Raw genomic sequence first — 23,346 nt, 5'->3', positions numbered from 1 at the left:
TGTGGAAATTTTGCAGTCATGGGTGGGATTTTGTGGGAATTTTGGATATTTATGTGGAATTATTGGGAATTGGGTGGAAATTTATCAAATTTGGGGGAATTTTCAGGGATTTGAGTGAATTTTGGCAGAATTTTCGGGAATTTTGCAAATTTCTCAAATTTCTCTGAAATTTCCAGAATTTTCTGGGAATTCTGGAACATTCCCCCTTTTGGAGACTCCAAACTCATCCAAAACCCAACATTTCACCCCAAAATCCCCAAATTTTTTACATTTCCCTTTTTTTTTTTTTCAGCTCCCCCATCCTAAACTCCCCAAATTCCTTAAAAATTCCCCAAAAAATCCCCAAAACATGGATTGAAGCCCCTCCCCCCCCTTGGATGGCCCCCTGGAACTTTGGGGGATCCCAAAATGGGGGATTCGGAAAATCCCGGGAATCCCCCCAAGGAGGAGGAGGAGGAGGAGGAGAGGAGGAAGAGCTGGACCCCCGGATCCAGGTGGGAATTTGGGGGGAAAACCCCAAAATTTGGGGATTTTTGGGGGGATTTTTGGGGGGATTGGAGTTGGAATTTGGGGGTTTTTGGGGAAAAATCAGATTTTTGGGGATTTTCTTTGATTTTTGGGAAGTTTGGGTTGAATTTTTGGGGTTTTGGAGGGAAAATTGGGGGATTTTGGGGATTTTTTTGGGATTTTGGGGACTTTTAGGGGGTTTGGGGTCAAAACCTTAGGGTTTTGGAAGGCAAGTCTCAGAAAATTTGGGATTTTTCTGAGATTTTTTGGACTTTTGAGGGTTTAAGGTCGAATTTTGGAATTTTGGGAGGGAAAATCCAGAAATTTGGATTTGGGGGCATTTTTTGGGGGGGTTTGGGTTCAATTTTGGGGATTTTGGGGTAAATCTGAGATTTTAGGGTCCAAATTTGGGGATTTTTGGGCAATTTTGGGGAAATTTTGGCGCTTCTTGAGGGAGATTTATCATTTGGGGTGAATTTTGAGGGAAAATCACGGAATTCTGGGACTTGGGGGAATTTTTGGGAACTTTGGGGGGAGTCTTGAGAATTTTTGGGAAAATCCCCAAAATTTGGGATTTTGGGGGAGATATAGGGGACTTTTTGCCATTTTTCCCCAAAATTTTTGGGGTTTTATCCCAAATGTTGGGGTCTTTTTTTCCCAGTTTTGGGGATCTCCCGAATTTCTGGAATTTTTGGGGTGTTATTTTCCCAAATTTTGGTGTTTTTATCCCAAATCTTTTGGGTGCAGGAGGAGCTGGAGCACCTGAATGAGGCCAACGCTGAAATCAACCGGGGGGGAGCTGGAGCTGGATGTGAGCAACTGGGATGGACTGGGAAGAACTGGGAATGGGCTGGGATGGACCGGAATGAGCGGGGACGGACTGGGAATGCATTGGGAGGGACTGGGAAGGATTTGGGGCAAAAAAAATGGGGGAAAAAATTGGGAAAAATGGGATTTTTTTTCCCAAACCAGTCCCAAACTGGTTTCCCAGTCCCAAACCATTCCAGACCAGTCCCAAACTGGTTTCCCAGGCCGCCCGGTGCCGCTATCGCCGCATCCTCTCGGATTCCGCCCGGAAACTGAACTCCCAGGGCTCCCAGCTGGGCACCTGCATCGACAGAGCCCGGCCCTACTACGAGGCCCGCAGGAGAGCCAAGGAGGTGCCGCATTTTGGGGGAAAATCTGGGGAAAATGGGAAAAAATAAAAAAAAAAAAGGGAAAGATTGGGGAAAAAAATGGGAAAAAATGAGAAAAAATCGCAGGAAAAATGGGAATTTTGGTCTCAAATCTCGTCCCAAATCCCAGTCACTACGAGGCCTGCAGAGAGCCAAGGAGGTGCCACATTTTGGGGAAGAATCTGGGGAAAATGGGAAAAAAAAAAAAGGGGTGGGGAAACAAAAAATGGGGAAAATCAATGAAAAAATGGGAAAAAATCAGAAAACATGGGGCAATTGGGGAAAAATGGGAAAATAATTGGAAAATGTGGGAAAACTTAAAAACAAAAACAGGAAAAAAGGGGAGAAATTGATGAAAAATGGTGAAAAATAGGGGAAAATTAGAAAAATTGCAGGAAAAATGAAAATTGGGGACACATTGGGGAAATTCGGTGAAAAAAACAGAAAAAATATGAAGAAAATTGGGGGAAAATCACAGGAAAATGGGAATTTTGGTCCCAAATCCATCCCATATGTCCCAAAGCTCTCAATCCATCCCAAACCTTCTGCAGTCCCCATCCCACCTTCTCCATACCCCATCCCACCCACCAAACTCCACCAAAGCCACCCGGAGCAGGTTCTGGGATTCCCGGAACTGCCGGAATTGCCGGAACCGCGGCTTTTCCAGGCGCAGCAGGAGACGCAGCGGGCGGCGCTGCGCTACGAGCGGGCGGTGGGGATGCACAACGCGGCGCGGGAAATGGTCTTCGTGGCCGAGCAGGGAATGGGCACCGGGAAGAACCGCCTGGACCCCACCTGGCAGGAGATGCTCAACCACGCCACCAGGAAGGTGGGAAACCTGGGGAACGGGTTTTGGGATGGGTTTGGAGAAGGTTTGGAGAAGGTGGGATGGGGTTTGGGATGGGTTTGAAGAAGGTTTGGGATGGTGGGAATGGGGTTTGGAGAAGGTGGAACGAGGTTTAGAGAAGGTGGGAGAAGGTTTGGGATGGATGGAGAAGGTTTGGGATGAGTTTGAAGAAAATTTGGGAATTTTTGGGGTTTTTTTTGGGATTTTTCCCCATTCCCAACGATTTTTCCAGGATTTTCTCCATTCTCAAGACTAAACTCCCCCAATCCCGACCCATTTTTGGGTCGTTTTCTGATGGTTTTTTTACCGTTTTTCGCCCAATTTCCACCCAAATTCCGTGGGGTTTTTTGGGAATTTCCCAATTTTTAACATTTTTTCTTGAGTTTCCTCCATTCCCAAATCCACACCTCCCCAGATCCCAATCCATTTTTGGGTCGTTTTTCGCCGTTTCTCGCCCAATTTTTTCCCACTTTCCACCGTACTTTGGCGGGGATTTTTGGGAATTTCCCCTTCCCAACGGAAACCCCGGGAATTTTGGGGGCCGCAGGTGAACGAGGCGGAGCAGGAGCGGCTCTGCAGCGAGCGGGAGCACAGCGCGTGACGCGCTGTGCCAGGCGGCCGAGGCCGAGGTGCAGCGGCTGCAGAAATCCCTGCGGCGCGACATCGCCCGCAGCCGGGCCCTACTTCGAGCTCAAGGCCAGTTCAACCAGCGGCTCGAGGTACTGGGAGCACTGGGAGAGGGATTAGGGGCACTGGGAGCGACTGGGACAGGGACTGGGAGCACTGGGAGAGACTGGGAGCACTGGGACAGGGACTGGGAGCACTGGGAGAGACTGGGAGCACTGGGAGAGGGATTAGGGGCACTGGGACAGGGACTGGAGGGGACTGGGAGCACTGGGAGGAACTGGGAAGGACTGGGACAGGGACTGGGAGCACTGGGAGGGACTGGGAGTCGGACTGGGAGTCCCAGGTTTGGCAGATACTGGGAGCACTGGGAACTCCTTGGAATTTTTAGGGCTTAAACTCATTCTTTTGCAGATTTCCACCAGATTTTTACCGATTTTCACCAAACGTTCCGCGTTTCCCGCCGGGATGTTTGGGATTTTTGGGAATTCTTGGCCATTCCCGCCTTTCCCCCTTTTCCAGGAGCACAAATCCCGGGTGAATTCCCTGGAATCTGCCGTCTCCCAGGCCAAGCTCCGCTACTCCGTGGCCCTGCGGAACCTGGAGCAGATCAGCGAGGAGATCCACGCCCGGAGATTCCAGAGGATCCTCCGGAAAAAAAACTCCGGGAAAACCCCCTTGGGGCCGAGGGCGGCCCCCAGAACCCCGAAATCCCCGGAATTCCTGGAGAAATCCCCAGAATTCCCGGAGAAAACCCCAAAATTCCTGGAGAAATCCTGGCTGGAATGGGCAGAATTCCTGGCCAAAATCTTGGAATTCCCAGTGAAAATCCCAAAATTCTCAGTGAAAGTCTTGGAATTCCCAGGGAAATCTCAGCTGGAATGGGAAGAATTCCTGGAACTCCGAGTGAAAATCTCGGAAGTCCAACAGGAATTCCCGGTGAAAGTCCAGAAATCCCAGTGAAATCCCACCCAGAACAAGTAGAATTCCCGGAATTCCGAGTGACAATCTCAGAATTCCGAGCGAAATTCCCCGGAATTCCTGATGAAATCCTGGCAGAACGAGCAGAATTCCCGGAATTCCGAGTGACAATCTCATAATTCCGAGAGAAATTCCTGATGAAATCCCGGCCGGAACGTGTGGAATTTCCGGAATTCTGGCGGAAATCCCTGGAATTCCGCAGGAAACTCCCGGAATTCCACGGGAAATGTCGACGTCCGGGGATTCGCTGTCGCTGCTGAGCCTCCAGACCATCGCCTCGGACCTGCAGAAATTCGACTCCGTGGAACATTTGGCGGGGAATTCCCGGAATTTCAGGAATTCCGGACGCGCTGAGCCTGCACAGCGAGGAGCTGGGGGGAGGGCCGGGAGAGGAGGCGGAATTTCCGGCACCACCGGAGCGTCAGCCTCTGAGTCTGGGGGGAAAGCCAGGAATTCCGAGGGGAAAGATCAGGAAATACAGAAAAATCCGGAGAAATCCTAAAAAATCCCAAGGAAATCCCACAAAAATCCCAGGAAATCCCACAGAATCCAAAAAAAAACCCCAAGGAAATCCCACAAAGTTACAAAGAAATCCCATAAAATCCCAGGAAATCTGGAAAAATTCCAAGGAAATCCCACAAAATCCCGGAAAATCCCAAGGAAATCCCACCAAATTCTGGAAAGTCCCATGGAAACCCCACCAAATTCCAAGGAAATTCCAGAAAATCCCATGGAAGTCCCACAAAATCTTGGGAAATCCTAAAAAATTCCAAGGAAATCCCAGAGTCCCAAGAAAATCCTGAAAAATCCCATGAAAACACCAAAGAAATCCCGGGAAATCCCAAAAAATTCCAAGGAAATCCCACAAAATCTGAAAAATCCCAAGGAAATCCTGAAAAATCCCCAAAATTTCCCAAAAAAAAGCCCCAGAATCCTGGAAAGTCTCCCCAAGATCCCAGAAAATCCTCAAAAATCCCAGGAAATCCCAAAAAAAAAAAAAAAAAAAAAAAAACGTTCTGGACTCTGGAATTCCCAAAAAATTCCAGTGGAATTCCTGGAGGGGATTTTGGGGATAAATCCTGGAAATTTGGTTTTAAATCCCTGGGAATTCGGGATGTTTTGGGAATAAATCTCTGGGATTTAAGGGATAAATCCTCGGAATTTTGGGGTTTTGGAATTAAATCCTTGGAATTTGAGAATTTCTTTGGGGAATAAATCCCCAAAGTTTGGCAATAAATCCCTGGAATTGAATTTTTTTGGGGAATAAATTCCTGGAATTTGGGGATTTTGGGAATCCCACCCCCCAGAATTCCCCATTTTCCCCCAGAATTCCCAATTTTTATTTTGGGATAATTCCTCTTTTCCCACCCCAAAACCACGACAGGAACCCAATTGCACTAAAGGGGGGGGGTCCGGAATTTTGGGAATTCTGGAATTTTTTGGGAGGGGCTGTGATGAGAACCCCCCAGTTCGAGGCAGCCCCGGGAATTTCCACGGATTTCCCATCCCAAAAATCAAAAAAAAAACCCGAAAAAAATCCTCCCCCAGCCCTGCTGGAATTCCGGGAAAATTCAGGGATTTGGGAATTTTGGGGGGGAAAAACTCCGGAAAATTGTTGATATCAATAAAATTCCTTCTTGTTGTAATTCTTTCTTTTCTTACCTCGACATTCCCAGGTGTTTTCTGGCCTCATCCATGGATTTTTTTTGGGATTATTCCCCTTTTTGGGGGGATTTTTTTGGTGTTTTCCTCTATTTCTGGGGATTTTCCCGGGTTTTTGGCATGATTTTTATCCCAATTTTTTCCTCCCAGGAAAACTCCCCCAAAAAATGGGAAAACCCAAAAAAAAAGGGAAAATTCTCCCCCAAAGGAAAATCCCCCCCCAAAAATGGGAAAATTAAAAAAAAATGTGGGTAAAGCCCCCAAAAATGGGAACAAATCCAAGCCCAAAAAAAGGGGGAAAATCAAAAAGTTTAGGAAAATGCCCTAAAAAAAAGGGGGGAAATCCACCCAAAAATGGGAAAATTCACCAAAAAAATGGGAAAAACCTGGGGAAAAAATGGGAAAACCAAAAATAAAGGTGGGAAAAAACCAAAAAATGGGAATGCCTACTACCAAAAAAAAAAAAAAAAAAAGGAATATAAACCCAAAAAATGAAAATATCCACCTAGAAAATGGGAATATCCACCGAAAAATAGGGAATACACACCCAAAAAATGGGAAAAAACCTGAAAAAAATGGGAACACCCACCCAAAAAATGAAAATATCCACCCAAAAAATGGGGAAAACCTTCCCAAAATTCAGAAGTATGCACCCAAAAAATGGGGAACCCCAGAAAAAAAGGGAATATCTAAAAAAACCCAGGAAAATCCCCCAAAATGGGAATATCCACCCAAAAAAAGAAAATATCCATCTAAAAAATGGGAAAACTCCTCAAGAAAATGGGAAAACCCTGGGAAAAAATGGGAACATCCCCCCAAAAAAAAGGGAAAACCCCACTAAAAAATGGAAATATCCACCCAAAAATTGGGAAAAACTCCCAAAAAATGGGAAAACCCCCCAAAAATTTGGAATATCCACCCAAAAATTGGGGAAAATCCCAGAAAACTGGGGATATCCGCCCAAAATTTCCCCTGGGAATTTCCCCAGCCCCAGCTTTGGCGCCGCTTTTCCACGGACAAAGGAAACTCCAGGCAGGAAAATTTGGGAATTTCTCGTTTATTTCGACTCCTGGAAAAGGCTCCGGGAGAAAATTCCCGAATTTTTTCCCGGAAAAAAAAAATTTGGCTTCGTCGCCACCTCGGAAATTCGGGAATTTCCCGGAATTTTGGGAGAATGCCGATGTTTTTTCCCAAATTTTTTAATGTTTAACTCCCCCTTTTCATTTTCTTTAAATTTTTCCATAATTTTTCCATATTTTTCCATAATTTTCTCACATTTTTCCTTTATTTTTCCATTATTTTCCCACATTTCCCCACATTTTTCCATCATTTCACCACATTTTCTCCCATTTTTCCTTTATTTTTCCTTTTTTTCCACATTTTTTCCACATTTTCCCCACATTTTTCCATATTTTTCCACATTTCCCAACATTTTCCCATTATTTTCTTTTTCCCAAATTTTCCACATTTTCTCCCACATTTTTCCTTTATTTTTCCAATATTTTTTTCCACATTTTTCCCGTCATTTTCCCACATTTTTTTACATTTTTCCTTTATTTTCCCATATTTTTTCCACATTTCCCACATTTTTCCAAAATTTCCCACAAAACCAATAAATCCCTCCCAGAAAATCTCGGGAACTTTTCTCCATTTTCTCACCGAAATCTTTGCAATTCCCGATTTTTCCTCCTTTTCCGAGATAAAAAAATTCCATTTCCACCCTGAATTCCATGTTTTCCTGGAACATTTTCCAGTTTTTTTCTCCTTTCTTGCAATTTCTTCTTTTCCTAAAATCCATTATTTCATTTTTCCTCATTTTTCCCTCCCTCATTCCCATTTTTTCCCCCCTCCTCCCCCGCTTTGGGAAAATCCAGAATTTTTCCCACCAAATCCCAGAAAAAAAAATTTTCCCAAAAAATTCACCACGAACATGGAAGGAAAATTTGGGAAAAGACAAAAAAAAATTCCCAAAAAAAATCCCGAAAAAATTTCCAAACTATTCCACAAAAAAAATTTTAAAAATTCCCAAAAAATGTTACAAAAATTCCCAAAAAATTCAAAACAACTGCGACGATGTCGGATTTCGGGGTCAACCAATCCCAGTCGGGCACTGAGAGCACTGGGAAGTGACTGGAACCATGGAATGATGGGAATTCCCCATTTCCCCACTTAATTAATGAATTAATTAAACCCTAATTAATTAGAGATCGTTAACTGGGAATCGAATTTGAATGGGAATAAATGGAGACCAAACCCAGGGCTGGGTCTTGGGTTGGCCAAACCCAGTTGGGCACTGGGAGCACTGGGAATGATGGGAATTCCTCCTTCCGTCATTAATTAGCCAATTAATTATCCCTTAATTAATTGCAGGTCGTTAATTAGCAGTCAAACTTCAATGGGACAAACCCAAGGTTGGGTCTTGGGATTGGCCAATCCCAGTTGGGCACTGGGAGCACTGAGAATGATGGGAATTCCCCAGTTCCCCACTTAATTAAGGAATGAATTCACCCCTAGCTAATTAGACCTCGTTAATTAGCCATGAAAATTTGAATGGGAATGAGTTGGGACCAAACCCAACGTTGGGTCTTGGGCTGGCCAACCCCAGTTGGGCACTGGGAGCACTGGGAATGCCGGGAACCGAGCGGAGCCGTGACAATCCCCCGCCTCCCCCTTTAATTACCCAGCCAACCCCACCCCTAATTAACCACCTCGCTAATTACCCACCGGGAACCCCGGGAACGCCCGGCCCGGCAACGCCAACGCCCAGGGCAGCTCCAACGCCGCCGGCACGGCCGAGGAGCCCGGGAACGCCGGGAAGGCCAAACCTCCGGACGCCGCCGGCGCCGCCGGCACCGAGGACGAGGAGGAGGAGGAGGAGGAGAAGGAGGAAGAGGAGGAGGAGAAGGACAAGGCCGGGGCGGCGGCGCCGGCTTTGCCGTGGGTGCGCTGGTGCCGGTTGAGGTGCGAGCTGCGGCTGAAGCACTTGCCGCACTCCGGGCACTTGTAGGGCTTCTCGCCGGTGTGCACGCGCCGGTGGATGGTGAGCTCGGAGCGCTGGATGAAGCTCTTGCCGCACTCGGAGCACTGGAAGGGTTTCTCACCCAGGTGGATCCGCTGGTGCTTGATGAGGTTGGAGGAGACGCTGAAGCACTTCCCGCACTCCCGGCACTCGTAGGGTTTCTCGCCGGTGTGCATCCGGCGGTGTTTGGTGAGGTCGGATTTCTGGATGAAGCCTTTGCCGCACTCGGGGCATTTGTAGGGTTTCTCGCCCAGGTGCGTGCGCCGGTGCTTGATGAGGTTGGAGCGCACGCCGAAGCTCTTGCCGCACTCGGGGCATTTGTAGGGTTTCTCGCCCGTGTGCATCCGCCGGTGTTTGGCCAGCGCCGAGTTTTGAGCGAAGCTCTTCCCGCACTCCGGGCACGCGTACGGCTTCTCGCCGGTCTGCGTGCCTTGATCCTTCAAATTCCCGGCGTTCGACCCCAAACCCGACCCCAAACCCGACCCCAAACCCGACGCCGAATTCTTCCCGCACTCATCGCATTCCTCCTCCCGCGCCGACCCCGCGCCGCAATCGCCGCACGGCTCCCCTGAAATTCGGCAGCGTTTTTGGAAGCTTTTCCCGCCTTTTTTCCCCCCATTCTTGCCACATTCCCGGCACGGCTCCCGGTGGATTTTCCGGTGCCGCTCCAAGTGGGAGCTTTGGGAAAAACTCTTGCCGCAATTCCCGCAGCGGAAAGGTTTTTCCCCCATGTGGATTCGCCGGTGCCGATCCAGGTGGGAACTCCAGGAAAAGCTTTTCCCGCATTCCCGGCACTCGTAGGGTTTGCCGGGAGCGTGGCCGCGCCGGTGCTGCGCCAACGCCGCCGCCACGCCAAAACCCTTCCCACATTCCATGCATTTGTGGGGTTTCTCTGCCGACTCCCGCCGGTTTTTGGGCGTTTTGGGACTTTTCGGCATTTTAGGCATCCCGCATTCCGGCGGTTCTGGCGATCCCGCCCCGCACTCGGTGCAGCGCCCGGCAGGCTCGGCAGCAGCGTGGGTTCGGCGATGCCGATCTAGGTGGGAGCTCCAAGAGAAGCTCTTTCCGCACTCCGGGCACTCGTAGGGTTTCTCTCCGGTGTGAATCCTCCGGTGCCGCTCCAGGTGGGAATTCCAGTTGAACCCTTTGCCGCAATCACCACATTTGTAGGGTTTCTCCTCCAGGTGAAGCTTCTGGTGCTTCACCAAACCTGAACTCGCTGGGAAGCTCTTCCCGCAAACCCCGCACCGGCACGGCGCCGCGCCGGCGTGGATCCGCTGGTGCTGGATGAATGCCGAGCCGACGCTGAAGGATTTCCCGCAATCCGGGCATTTGTAGGGATTTTCCCCAGAATGCCGGCGTTGGTGGGTGACCAAGCTGGAGCTCAACCGGAAACTCTTCCCGCATTCCGGGCATTTATGGGGTCGTTCCGTTCCGCGCCGGCATTTTGGCAACGCCAAAGCTTTGCCACAGTCGTGGCACCGGAGGTTTCGCGGCGGGAATTTCTTGAAGCCACGGGCGCCGGATTTTCCTTGGCGTTTTCCCGGCACTTTTCGGGATTGGGGTTCTGGGTTTGGCGCCTCGGCGGTGCCGGGTTTGGCGCCAGCGGGGCTCGACGGGGATTTGGGGTTCGGCGCTGGTGGCGTTCCCGGGATTTCGGATTTTTCCAGAGGGTGCGGCGGCGGTTCTTCCTCCTCGTTGTCGCTCGGCGAGGCTGGGGCGGCGTCTGGAGGGGGGAAAAGAGGAGTTCTGGGAGGGGGTTGGGGCTTTTGGGGTGTTTTGGGGACTTGGAAGGGTTTGGGGTCCTGGAGGAGATTTTGGGGTCTTGGAGGGGTTTGAGGTCTCGAGGAATTTTGGGGATCTCGGGGGGATTTGGGGTCTTGGAGGAGATTTTGGGACTCTTGGAGGGGTTTGGGGCCTTGGAGGGGTTTGGGGTCTTGGGGAATCTTGGGGATCTTGGGGGGCCAACTGGAAGACTCCAAACCCTCTCTTGGTTGCATTGGCCAACTGGAAGAGTCCAACCATGCCCTAGACTGGCTTGACCAACTGGAAGAGTCCAACCACGCTCTTGATTGGGTTGACCAACCAAGGTCTTGGTTGGGTTGGCCAACTGGAAGAGTCCAAACCCACTTTGGGTTGTGTTGACCAACTGGAAGACCCAACCCCCTCTTGGCCAAGCCCCGTTGGCCACCGCTGACTCACCGGCACCCAGGCCGCGTCTCCGGTGCGATTCGGCGAAGGCGGTGATCCGCGGCCAACTGATGGCGATTTCCTCGGCTGCCGGGGGAAAATACGGGAATTTTGGGAATTTTGGGAATTTCCAGAGTTCGTTTTCGCAGCCCGGCTCCGTTCTGGGGTGAAATCCACAAATTTCGGGCAAATTTTCCCAAAAATTTTTGGGGGAACAACCAGAGATGACTTGGACTCTGAAATCCCAGAAAATCCCACTGGAATTGGGGCTTTAATTCTGAGTTTTTTAATTCAATTAAATTAATTTCAATTTTTGGGTAAAAAATGAAGGAATTTGATCCCGAATGAAGAAGAAATCCAAAGAAATTTGGGGTCTTACCCAAGGAAATGACGCTCTCGTAGCTCTCCTGCATTTCGACCCGGAATTCCAAGTTTATCCCAAATTTTTTGGGGAAAAAATCCCAAATCCCTGGAATTCCAACAGCTCCGGCTCCGATTTTGGGATCCTGGGGGGAAAAAAATATTTCAATTTGGGTTTTTTACATGTTTGGGAAATTTTTTTTGGGGGAGAATTTTTTTTAGGAATTTTAAAAGGAATTTTTAGGGAATTTTGGGGAGGCAGGGCTGGGGGAACTGAGGAATTTTAGGGAAGGCCCCCCCCCATAAATCCCCACCTTAATTCCCACCTTAATCCCGGTTTTCCAAATTTTGGGAAGGGTTTAAAGAAGGATTTGGGGTTTCCATGGAAAAAAACCGCAGGGAATGAAGGGGTTAAAAAAAGGGATTTTTAAATCGGGGGGGCGCCGGAATTTAAGGAAATTTTAAAATTAAAAAGGGGGAGGGAATGGGGGAAAAACGGGGAAAGAAGGGGGAAAAGGGGGAAAAACGGGAAAAAAAAAAGGGGAGGAAACCCGGGAAAAAGGGGGGGAATAGAAACAAGGAAAAAAAGGAAAAATAACGGGAGAAAACCCCTGAAAATCGCAACAAAAAAAAAAGGAAAATACGGGTTAGAAACGGGGAAAAATAAGAAAAATGGAGGAGGGTGTCGGCCGGGATGCGAGGAGAGAGAAAAATCAGGATAAAAACCACAAAAAAACCGGGAATTTTGGGGCAGAAAAAGCGGATCCGGATTGGGGGAGGCGGTGAAAAAACCCGGGAATTGCAAGGGTTAAAATCCAAGTGGGGATTTCTGGGAATGAAATCCCAGTTGGTTTTATAATTTTAATTTTTTTTTTTTTAAATTATTCCCATCACGGGGCGCGGTCGGGTGAGGACATTGTTTAATTTTTTTTTTTTTCCCGAGTTAAATAATCGCGGATTTTGGGGGATTTTTATTTTTTTTTTTAATTACCTGGATGCCGGAGGAAAAACTGGAAGAGCCGGGGGGGAAAAAAAAAACAAAAACGACAAAAATAAACAAAACAAAACAAAAGGTTGGAATTTTGGGGTGGGGGTTGGGAAAAATGGGAGAGGGAAAAAAATTTAAAAAATAAATTAAAAAAAAAAAAAAAAAAAAAAAAGGAGAGGGGGACGGGGGAGGGGCGGGTGTTGCACGTCGGCTCCGAGATCCCAGAACACACAGGAAGGGGTTGGAGCAAAAAAAAAAAAAAAAAAAAAAAAACGAGAAAAAAAAAAAAAAAGGGCAAAAATCCGGGATATCGGGAAAAAAAGGGGGGGACAGGAAAAAGAAAAGGTGGGGGGGGGGACCCCCGCGGCCGCCAGAGGGAGAAAATCGGGGGAAAAAAGGGAAAAAATGGGGAAAAAATGGGGGGAAAGGGGGAGGGGGATCAAGGCGGGAGCGGTTTTGGGGTGGGGAGGGATTTTGGGATTTTCTGGGGTTTTTGGGGTTTTTTTGGGGGGGGGGTTGGGGTGGGGGAGGGGAGGGGGAGAGGCCGCGGCTTTGTCCCGGTGGGGAGGGGGGAGGGGAGGGGAAATGCGGGGATTTTGGGGGTTTGGGGTCGGAATTCCTGGGAAATTTGGGGGTTGGGGGTCGTGGAATTTCTGGGAATTCGGGAGGTTTGGGATCCTTAATTCCTGGAAAATTTGGGGATGTGGGGGTTTTAATTCCTGGGAAAATGGGGTGGAGGGGTCGTGGAGTTCTTGGAAAAATGTGGGGATTTGCGGTCTTTAATTCCTGGAAATTTTGGAAATTTGGGGTCCCTAATGCCTGGGAAAAATGGGATGGGGGGGTTTTGGAATTTCTGGGAATTTGGGGGATTTGGGTTTATTCATTCCTGGAAAATTTGGGGGTTTGGGGTCTTTAATTCCTGGAAATTTGAGAATTTTGGGTCTTTAATTTGTGGAAAAAATGAGGATTTGGGGTCTTTAATTCCTGGAAGAAATGGAAATTGGTAATCTATTAATTCCTGGGATTTTAGGGGCTGGAATTTTCTGGGGACTGAAATTTTAGGGACAGGAATTTTTCAGGGCTGGGATTTTTTGGGGACTGAATTTTTAGGGACTGGAATTTTTTGGGGTGGAATTTTTTGGGGACTGGAATTTGCAGATCTGGAATTTTTTTTGTTTGTTTTTGGGATTTTCCAGGATCCCGGAGCGGGCGATGGATCCGTGGGGGGAGGAAGAGGAGGAGGAGGAGGAGCCAGAGCCGGAGGTGATTTTTGGGGATGAGGGGGAGGAAGATCCCTACGATCGCAACGGGATCCAGGGTAAGTTCAGGGAGGATCCTTGGGAAAATCCCATAAATCCCAAAAACCCATGTCCTTGATCCCAATAAAAATCGGCCTCGAAATCCCATGGGAATTCCATTATTTTCCCATTAATGGGATTTTTTTATCCCTCATTTCCTATCCCAAAAATCCCATTCCCATGGGATTTCATCAGGGAATTGAGGGGGGAAAATTGGGATTAAAATTAATGGGATTGATCATTACTATCCCTATGGAAATCCCATTAAAATGGGGAAAAAATCCCATGGGAAATGGGAGAAATACCACAAAAAATGGGGGAAAATCCCACAAAAAATGGGGGTAAATCCCATAAAAAATGGGGGAAAATTCCACAAAAAAAGGGAAAACCCCCCAGAATTCCCCCATTTCCGCCTGTCCCAAATCCCAGGAACCCCAGACTCGAACCCAACGTTGGCAGACGCTCCGGAAATCGCGGAGCTGGATCCCGGCGCCCTCTTCCCGAGCACCGACCTTTCCGAACGGGAAACTCTCCGTTGGACCGTGGTTCAACAAATCGACCCCGGAACGTCGGTGAAAAGCCGGAGAAGCGGGAGAAGCCCCAAATCGCAAAGTTTCTCCAACTTCAAGAGCATCATCGTGCTCCAAAAGAGCTACGAGTGCTCGGAATGTGGCAAGAGCTTCAGCTGCAGCTCCCATTTCTCCAAACATCGCCGGACGCACACCGGCGAGAAACCCTTCCGGTGTTTCCACTGTGGGAAGAGCTTCAACGTCTCTTCCAACCTCTACCGGCACCAACGCGGCCACGGCGGCGCCGAGGCGGCGCCGGAAAAACCTCGCGGGCTTCCCTACAAGTGTCAGGAATGCGGGAAGAGCTTCCGGCGGAACAAGGAGTTGGCCACTCACCAACGTCTCCACACGGGGAATTTGCCCTTCCAGTGCGGCGATTGCGGCAAGAGTTTTTCTTGGAGCTCCCATTGGCTTCGGCATCAACGGATTCACACCGGCGAGAAGCCCTACGAGTGCCCGGAGTGCGGGAAGAGTTTCTCCAGGAGTTCCCACCTTTACCGGCACCAGCGCGGCCACGCCGGGGGCCGTTCGTACATCTGCACCTACTGCGGGCGGAGTTTCGGCAGCATCCTCCACTTCGAGCGGCACCAGCGGACGCACACCGGCGTCAGGCCCTACAAATGCTCCCTGTGCCGGAAGAGCTTCGGCGACGCGCCGGCGTTGGTGAAACACCAGCGGATTCATCTGGGCGAGGGCCCCTTCCGGTGCGAGGAATGCGGGAAAGGCTTCGGCTCGCGCTCGCAGTATGCGCGGCACCGGCGGAGTTTCCACGGCGGATCTGGCGCCGAGAAGCCGTATCGGTGCGGGGATTGCGGGAAGAGTTTCTCCTGGAGTTCCCACTGGGAGAGGCACCAGCGGATTCACACCGGGGAGAAACCCTATGAGTGTCCCGAGTGTGGGAAGAGTTTTGGGAGGACGTCCCACCTTTACCGGCACCAGCGGACGCATGCCGGGGGTCGGCCCCACGTCTGCGGCGAGTGCGGGAAGAGTTTTAATTCCACCCTCCACTTCCAGAAGCATCAGCGAGCGCACGGAGCCGGAGCCCGGAAAAGTTGCGGCGAGTGTGGGAAATCCTTCTCGGATCCATCCGCGTTGGCCAAGCATCAACAGATCCATGAGGAACCCCAAAAAAGTGGGAAATCCTTGGCTGATTCATCAACGTTGCCCAAGCATCAACGGGTCCATGAGGAATCCCAAAAAAGTGGGGAATCCTTGGTGGAATCCCAAAAATCCTGCTCGGAATGTGGAAGAACCTTTGGCGATGCTTCAACGTTGGCCAAGCATCAACGGATCCATGAGGAATCCCAAAAAGGTGGGGAATCCTCGGTGGAATCCCAAAAATCCTGCTCGGAATGTGGAAGAACCTTTGGAGATCCTTCAACGTTGGCCAAACACCGACGGCTCCACGATTCCGGCCGGAATTTCGGGATGGGATCCCAACTCCGGAGGCATCTCCGGAGTCACGGAGAGGAGGAGATGCCAGAAGGGTGAAAAGAAAATGCGGGAATTTTTTCTGCAGGAAGCGTTCCCGATGTTGCCAGCTGTAGTTTTGGGTAGGGTAGAGTAGGAAAGTAGGGTAGATACGGAAAAAAAAAGATGGAATTTCCGTTTTTTCCGGAAAAATCCCGCCCTGTGTGAGTTTTCCCAGGAAAAATAAATCCGTAGGATGGAGTTGGAGAAAATCCCAGAATTTTGGGTGGTTTTGGGATTTTTGGGGGGGAGGGGGAAGCCGTGATCCGGAGGTTTTGTGGAAAATCCGGAATTCTGGGTGGTTCCGTAATTTATTGTATTTATTCAACCGGAAGATCCCGAAAAAGAGGGAAGGAAATGCTGAAATCGGGATGGAAAATTGGAAAAAAAATTGGATTTGATCCCAAAAATCCTCTTGGATCGGGGTGGGGGCCAAGCGGGAATTCCGGGGCTTTTCCCGGTGGTTTTTTGGGATTTTTTTGGGATTTTTTGGAATTCTCTTCTTCGTTTGTAATGTGAATAAAAATTAGATTTAGCGAGGAATTCCCGGATTTTTTCCTTGGAGATGAAATTGGGGGAAAAACTGGGAATAATCCCTGGGAAAATCGGGAATTCGTGGGGGCATTTTGGGAATTTTGGGGCAAATCTTGGGGAATTCTTTGGGCATTTGGGTTTTTTCGGGTGCAAATATTTGGGAATGTTTGGGGAATTTTAGGGCAAATTTTTGGGAATTCTTTGGGGTTATTTTGGGAACTTTTGGGTGCAAATCTTTGGGAACATTTTGGGAATTTGGAGGAAAATCTCTGGGAATTCTTTGGGATTTTTTTTTTGATATCTTGAGAGTTTTTGGGGGCAAATCGTTGGGAATTCTTTGGGTGTCTCTTGGGAATTTTTTGGGTATTTTTTTGGCATCTCTTGGGATTTTTTTAGGGCAAATCTTTGGGAATTCTTTGGGAAATTTTTGATATCTTGGGGATTTTTGGGGGGAAATCTTGGGGAATTCTTTGGGCATTTGGGGAATTTTTTGGGCGCAAATCTTTGGGAATTATTTGAGGGAGGGGGAGGGGGACGATGGGGAGGAGGAAGAGGAGGAGGAGGGAGAGGAGGAAAAGGGGGGGGGGAGGGAGGAGGAGGAGAAAGGGAGAGGGAGGAGGAAGGAGGAGGAGGAAGGGGGGAGGGATGAGGAGGAGGGGGAGGAGAAAAGGAGGAGGAGGAAGAGCGGGAGGGGGAGAGGGAGGCGGGGGAAGGAAGAGGAGGAGGAGGAGGGAAGGGGGGAGGGAGGAGGAGGAGGAGGAGGAGGAGGGGGAGGAGGCGGCTCCTCTGTATCCGGGTCACGCCGGGAGCCGCCTCCAGCGGGACCGGGACCGGGATCGGGACCGGGAGCGGGATCGGGAGCGGGTCCGGAGCGGGATTAGAACTGGGACGGGAATGGGACCGGGACTGGGAGCGGGATCGGAGCGGGATTCGAACCGGGTCGGGAGCGGGATCGGGATCAGGATTAGAACCGGGTCGGGACCGGGACTGGGAGCGGGAGCGGCTCCGGAACGGGATTAAAACCGGGAGCGGGTCAGGATCGGGATCGGGAGCGGGTTGGGATTAGAACCGGGTCGGGATCGGGATCTGGGACCGGGATTGGGTCGGGATCAGGACAGGAGCGGGACTGGGATTTGAACCGGGTCGGGATCGGGTCCGGGATCTGGTCTGGGGCTGGGTCCGGACTGGGATCGGGATCGGGATCAGGACGGGAGCGGGATCGGGATTCGAACCGGGTTGGGATCAGTTTTGGGTCCAGATCGGGATCGGGACTGGGAGTGGGATTGGGATCGGGATCGGGATCGGGATCGGGATCGGGATCAGGTCCGGATGGGGATTGGGTTGGGATCAGGTCTGGGATCTGGTCTGAGATTGGGTCCAGACCGGGGTCGGGATCAGGACAGGAGCAGGATCAGGATTGGGATCGGGATCGGTTTCGGGATCGGGATCGGGATCGGCACAGGGAGATCCCCAAACTGGGGGGACCCCACGCTGATTCCCCCCTCCCCCAGCAGGGACCGGCGAGTCCCAAATTCCCCCCAAATCCAGCCCAAACTGTCCCAAAATGATCCCAAAATTCCCCCCAAATCCAGCCCAAACTGTCCCAAAATGATCCCAAAATTCCCCCCAAATCCAGCCCAAACTGTCCCAAAATGATCCCAAAATTCCCCCCAAATCCAGCCCAAAATTTCCCAAAATGATCTCAAAATTCCTCCTCAAATCATCCTAAAATTATGCCAAACCCCCCCCGAAATCCACCCCAAAATTTTCCCTAAATTCCTCCTAAATCCTCCCCAAATTTCCCCCCAAATCAACCTAGAATTATCCCAGAATTATCCCAAAATTCCTCCAAATCCACCCCAAAATTCCCCCAAATAACCCCAAAATTACCTCAAAGTTCCCCCAAATAATCCCAAAATTTCCTCCAAAATTATCCCAAAATTCCCCTCAAAAAAAGGGGAAGCAGCCCCCAGAAAACCCCCAAAATTTGAGATTTTGGGATCCTGACGGGGATTTTTGGGATTTTTGGGATTTTTCAGGCTCGAATTTGGGGTTCTGGGGGAGGATGCAGGAGAACTACGAGAACGTCATTTCCTTGGGTAAGGGCACACTAAAATTTGGGAATTTTGGTATTTTTTTTAAAGTATTTTTAAATTTTAATTTCAATAATTTTAATTTTAATATCTTTTTAAATTTCATTTTAATGTTAATATTTTGAAGGTTAATATTTTAATTTTTTAACTTCAAATTTAATATTTTTACTTTAATAATGTTACTATGTCAATATTTTAATATTTTTAAATAATGCATAATATTTTTATATTTTAAATTTTAATTTTAACACTTTCCAATTTTAATATTATAAATTATCATTTTATTTTTAAAATGTTTTCATTTTAAAATAATTATTAAATATTTAAACTATTGTGACTGTTTTTATTTTAATATTTTTATTATTAATTTTATTATTAATATTTTAAATAGTTTTCACATTTGAAAATATTTTAAATGTTTTAATAATTTTGGGGGTGGGAATTTTGGGAATTCCCTAAGGCAGAAATTTGGGAATTTTGGAGAATTTTGTGGCAAAATCTGGGGGAATTTTGGGATTTTTTGGGGAAAAATTTTAAGCATTCCCAAAGGCAGAAATTTGACAATATTTTGGATTTTTTTTTTGAATTCCCCGGGGGCAAAACCCAAAAAATTTTGAATGTTTGGGACCCCCCCCAAAATCTAGCTGGGATTTGGCTGCCTCAGTTTCCCTGGAATCTTGTTTTCCCTTAAAAATCACCAAAATTTGCCAAAATTTTGGGGTTTTTTCCCCAAAATGGAGCCGGGCTGCGAAAACGAACTCTGGAAATTCCCAAAATTCCCAAAATTCCCGTATTTTCCCCCGGCAGCCGAGGAAATCGCCATCAGTTGGCCGCGGATCACCGCCTTCGCCGAATCGCACCGGAGACGCGGCCTGGGTGCCGGTGAGTCAGCGGTGGCCAACGGGGCTTGGCCAAGAGGGTCTTCCAGTTGGTCAACACAACCCAAAGTGGGGTTGGACTCTTCCAGTTGGCTAACACAACCATGAATGTGTTGGACTCTTCCAGTTGGCCAACCCAACCAAGACCTTGGTTGTTCAAACCAGTCAGGAGCGTGGTTGGACTCTTCCAGTTGGCCAATGCAACCAAGAGAGGGTTTGGAGTCTTTCAGTTGACCAACGCCACTAAGACCTTGGTTGGACAACCCAACCAAGAGAGGGTTTGGATGTTCCAGTTGGCCAATGCGACCCAAAGTGGGTTTGGACTCTTCCAGTTGGCCAACGCAACCAAGATCCCCAAAATCCCCCAGGGTTCCTCCCCAGATCGAACCGACCCAAAATCCCCAAAAAGCCCCAAATTCCCCCGAAGACAGGGGCTGGTGTGGGGTGAGCCGTGAAAAATCCCAGAAAATTTGGGATAAATTCCCTAAATTTTCTTTAATTCTAAAAAAAGCCCCGGAATTCTGTGAGATTTTAGAGAATTTTGGACCAAAATCTTTGGGATTTCTGGGAATTCTCCCTAAATTTCAATGAATCTTCTGGGATTTTTGGGAATTCCACCTTAAATTTGTCCAAATCCCTTTAAAATTTTAGGGAATTCTCCCCAGATTTGAATAAATTACTTAAAATTTTGGGAATCCCTTAAATTTGATGGAAATATTTGGGATTTTCAGGAATTCCCCCAAAATTTGCCAAAAATCTTTGGTGTTTTCAGGAATTGCCCCAAAATCTTTTGGGATTTTCAGGATATTCTCTCAAAATTCGACCAAAATCCTTGGGATTTTCAGGAATCCCCCTCTAAAATCCCCCCAAATCCTCTCAGATTTTTGGGAATTCCCCAAACCTCAACATTTTTCCCCGTTTTTTGCCCTCTCCAGCCGCGGAAGCAGAGGGGGACCAGCCCCAACCCTCCCCGCCCCCAGCGCCGCCCCCTCCGCCGGGGGTCTCGGGCGATGGGGGAGGGGCAGAGCCGGATCTGCGCCGGCAGCTGGGGCTGATCCTCCAAACGGCCGGGAGGAGCCAGGTGGAAAAAATGCTGCGGGAACTGGTGCGGGAGCAGGGCCAGGCCGGAAAACGCCGGAACCGGAGGAGAACGGCCAAAGACGGGGGTGAGTTTTGGGGTTTTCCCCAAAAAAATTCCCAAAAAAAAAAACGGTGGTGGAGGTGTTCAAAATGGAATTTTTGAAGGATCTTTTGGGGTTTTTTGGGAATGGCCAAAGATGGGGGTGAGTTTTGGGGTTTTTGCCCAAAAAGTCCCAAAAAATGGCGTTGGGGACGTCCAAAAGGGTTTTCTTGGAAGACCTTACGGGTTTTTTTGGGGTTTTTCCCAAAAAATTCTCAAAAAACTACAGTGGCGGCATCCAAAAGGGAATTTTTGGAGGATCTTGTGGGTTTTTTGGGAATTTTGGGGGGTTTTGGGTGGAGAAGAAGGTCTGGATATCAACCAGGTCAAGGTCAACCCATCCCATGGAATTCCATGGGAAAAGTTGAGATTTTTTGGGAATTTTTGGGTCAGCGGATCCATGGCCAAGGTCAATGGCCCACGTCAACCCATCCCATGGAATCCTGGAAGATTTTGGGGTGCGATTCAGGTTCTCCCACCCTGACGCAGGCGCCGGCGCCGGTAGCAGCCCCGAGGACGACCCCACCCATCCGACCGCCCAAGAACCGCCACCGCCTCACCCGCCAACCGACCCTGACCCTCCGTCCACCGGGAAGAACAGGAAAACCACCGGAAGCTGCTCGGAATGCGGCAAAAGCCCGGCCAAACCCCGGCGCTGCTCCGAGTGCGGCCGGCGCTGCCGCCAGCCGGAACGCGGCGGAGCGGCGGCGGCAGAGAAACCGCACCGCTGCGGCGACTGCGGCAAAGGCTTCAGCCGCGGCTCCAACCTGGCGCAGCACCGGCGCATCCACACCGGGGAGAGGCCGCACCGGTGCGGGGATTGCGGCAAGGGATTCATCCAACGCTCCGACCTGGAGCGGCACCGGCGCGTCCACACCGGTGAGCGGCCGTACCCGTGCGGCGACTGCGGCAAACGCTTCAGCGTCAGCTCCCACCTGGACCGGCACCGTCGCACTCATGCCGGCGGGCCGGGACCGCCCGAGCAATCCCGCGCCAAAAGCAAAACGGCGACACCGGCGGCGGAATCGGCGCCGTATCGTTGCCCGGATTGCGGGAAGAGCTTCGGGCAACGCTCGGCGCTGGCGAAACACCGCAAGACGCACACGGGCGAGCGGCCACACCGCTGCGGCGACTGCGGCAAGAGCTTCAGCCGCGGCTCCAACCTGACGCAGCACCGGCGCATCCACACCGGCGAGCGGCCGTTCGCCTGCGGCGACTGCGGCAAAGGCTTCATTCAACGCTCCGACCTGGAGCGGCACCAGCGCGTCCACACCGGCGAGCGGCCGTATTCCTGCAGCGAGTGCGGCAAGAGCTTCAGCGTCAGCTCGCACCTGGACCGGCACCGGAAAATCCACGCGGCCGAACGTGCGTCCTACCGGTGCCCGGAGCATCTGGCCGGGTTTTTGGCAGCTCACCGGCACGGGAGGCTCTTCCAGTGTGGGCAGTGCGGGCGGTGTTTTGGTCAAGGCGCAGCATTGTTGAAGCATCAACGCTCTCACGGCGGCGCCAGCGGCACCGGCGGTTCAACGTCGCCAAAATGCCTGGACTGCGGGAAAAGCCGGGGGTTGTGCCAGGATTGCGGACGGCAACCGGAAGCGGCGCCGGCGGCGCCCGAGAAGCCGTACAAGTGCCAGGAATGCGGGAAAAGCTTTGGGCAGCGCTCGGCGCTGGTGAAACACCGGCGCATCCACACCGGCGAGAAACCCTACAAATGCCAAGATTGCTCCAAAGGCTTCATCCAGAAATCCGACCTCACCATCCACCGCCGGATGCACACCGGCGAGAAACCCTACGAGTGCCGGGAGTGCGGGAAGTGCTTCAGCGTCTCCTCCAACCTCCTGACCCACCAGCGGACGCACCTGGGCGAGAAACCCTTCCAGTGCTCCGAGTGCGGCAAGAGCTTCATCCAGCGCTCCGAGCTCACCATCCACCGGCGCGTGCACACCGGCGAGAAGCCCTACAAGTGCCCGGAGTGCGGCAAGTGCTTCAGCCGCAGCTCGCACCTCAACCGGCACCAGCGCACCCACGGCAAAGCCGGCGCCGCCGCCCCGGCCTCGTCCTTCTCCTCCTCCTCTTCCTCCTTCTCCTCCTCCTCCTCCTCCTCGTCCTCGGTGCCGGCGGCGCCGGCAGCGTCCGGAGGTTTGGCCTTCCCGGCGTTCCCGGGCTCCTCGGCCGTGCCGGCGGCGTTGGAGCTGCCCTGGGCGTTGGCGTTGCCGGGCCGGGCGTTCCCGGGGTTCCCGGTGGGTAATTAGCGAGGTGGTTAATTAGGGGTGGGGTTGGCTGGGTAATTAAGGGGGGAGGCGGGGGATTGTCACGGCTCCGCTCGGTTCCCGGCATTCCCAGTGCTCCCAGTGCCCAACTGGGGTTGGCCAGCCCAAGACCCAACGTTGGGTTTGGTGCCAGCTCATTCCCATTCAATTTTGGTGCCCAGTTAATGATCCCTAATTAATTAGGGATGAATTCATTCATTAATTAAGTGGGGGAATGGAGAGTTCCCATCATTCCCATGGTTCCGGTTGCCTCCCAGGGCTCCCAGTGCCCAACTGGGATTGGCCAATCCCAAGACCCAAACTTGGGTTGGTCCAATTGAATTTTGGCTGCTTATTAATGACCTCTAATTAATTAGGGGATGATTAATTGGCTAATTAATGATAGGAGGGGATATTCCTATCATGCCCAGTGCTCCCAGTGCTCCCAGTGCCCAACCGGGGTTGGCGAACCCTACAATGGGGCCTCTTCCAACCTTAAATTTCTAAATTTGGGGGAAGAAACCACAAGAATATGGGAACCACAAAAAAATTGGGAAAACATCAAAAAATTGGGATAATAAACACCAAAAAATGGGAAAAAAACACAAAAAAAAAAAAGGGAAAAAATAAAAAAAAAATGGGAAAAAACCCCAACAATTGGGGAAAACCCATGAATAATTTGGAAAAAATGTCAAAATTTGGGAAAACCCTCAAAATTCCAG

At 50.1% G+C, this 23,346-nt stretch overlaps 3 protein-coding genes across 3 annotated transcripts; 2 read left to right on the top strand and 1 right to left on the bottom strand.

Moving 5' to 3' along the window:
- Positions 1-276: 276 nt before the first annotated feature.
- Positions 277-4,312, top strand: SH3BP5L (SH3 binding domain protein 5 like). Its single transcript, XM_068179439.1, is given in 8 exon segments — positions 277-494; positions 1,255-1,299; positions 1,301-1,318; positions 1,539-1,667; positions 2,350-2,511; positions 3,077-3,126; positions 3,128-3,248; positions 3,676-4,312. Coding segments are annotated over 8 exon segments (1,083 nt in total). The 5' UTR covers positions 277-377; the 3' UTR covers positions 4,117-4,312.
- A 4,196-nt stretch (positions 4,313-8,508) lies between these two features.
- On the bottom strand, positions 8,509-12,378 carry LOC137468014 (zinc finger protein 271-like). The gene is made up of 4 exons (XM_068179440.1): positions 12,357-12,378; positions 11,385-11,511; positions 11,018-11,092; positions 8,509-10,541 (listed from the first exon to the last, which is right to left on the bottom strand). Exons 2-4 carry the CDS (start codon positions 11,416-11,418, stop codon positions 8,509-8,511), a joined length of 2,142 nt encoding a protein of 713 aa, XP_068035541.1. The 5' UTR covers positions 11,419-11,511; positions 12,357-12,378.
- Positions 12,379-13,538: 1,160 nt separating this feature from the next.
- Positions 13,539-22,642, top strand: LOC137468012 (zinc finger protein 420-like). The gene is made up of 3 exons (XM_068179438.1): positions 13,539-13,671; positions 14,081-15,175; positions 21,090-22,642. The coding sequence occupies exons 1-3, from the start codon at positions 13,566-13,568 to the stop codon at positions 22,625-22,627; spliced, it is 2,739 nt and encodes a 912-aa protein (XP_068035539.1). The 5' UTR covers positions 13,539-13,565; the 3' UTR covers positions 22,628-22,642.
- The last annotated feature ends 704 nt before the right edge of the window (positions 22,643-23,346 follow it).

Source organism: Anomalospiza imberbis, unplaced genomic scaffold (assembly GCF_031753505.1).
Source record: "Anomalospiza imberbis isolate Cuckoo-Finch-1a 21T00152 unplaced genomic scaffold, ASM3175350v1 scaffold_969, whole genome shotgun sequence".
Taxonomy (NCBI): domain Eukaryota; kingdom Metazoa; phylum Chordata; class Aves; order Passeriformes; family Viduidae; genus Anomalospiza; species Anomalospiza imberbis.
Note: the sequence above shows the minus strand (reverse complement) of the source record. Positions and strands in the feature narration are given on the sequence as shown.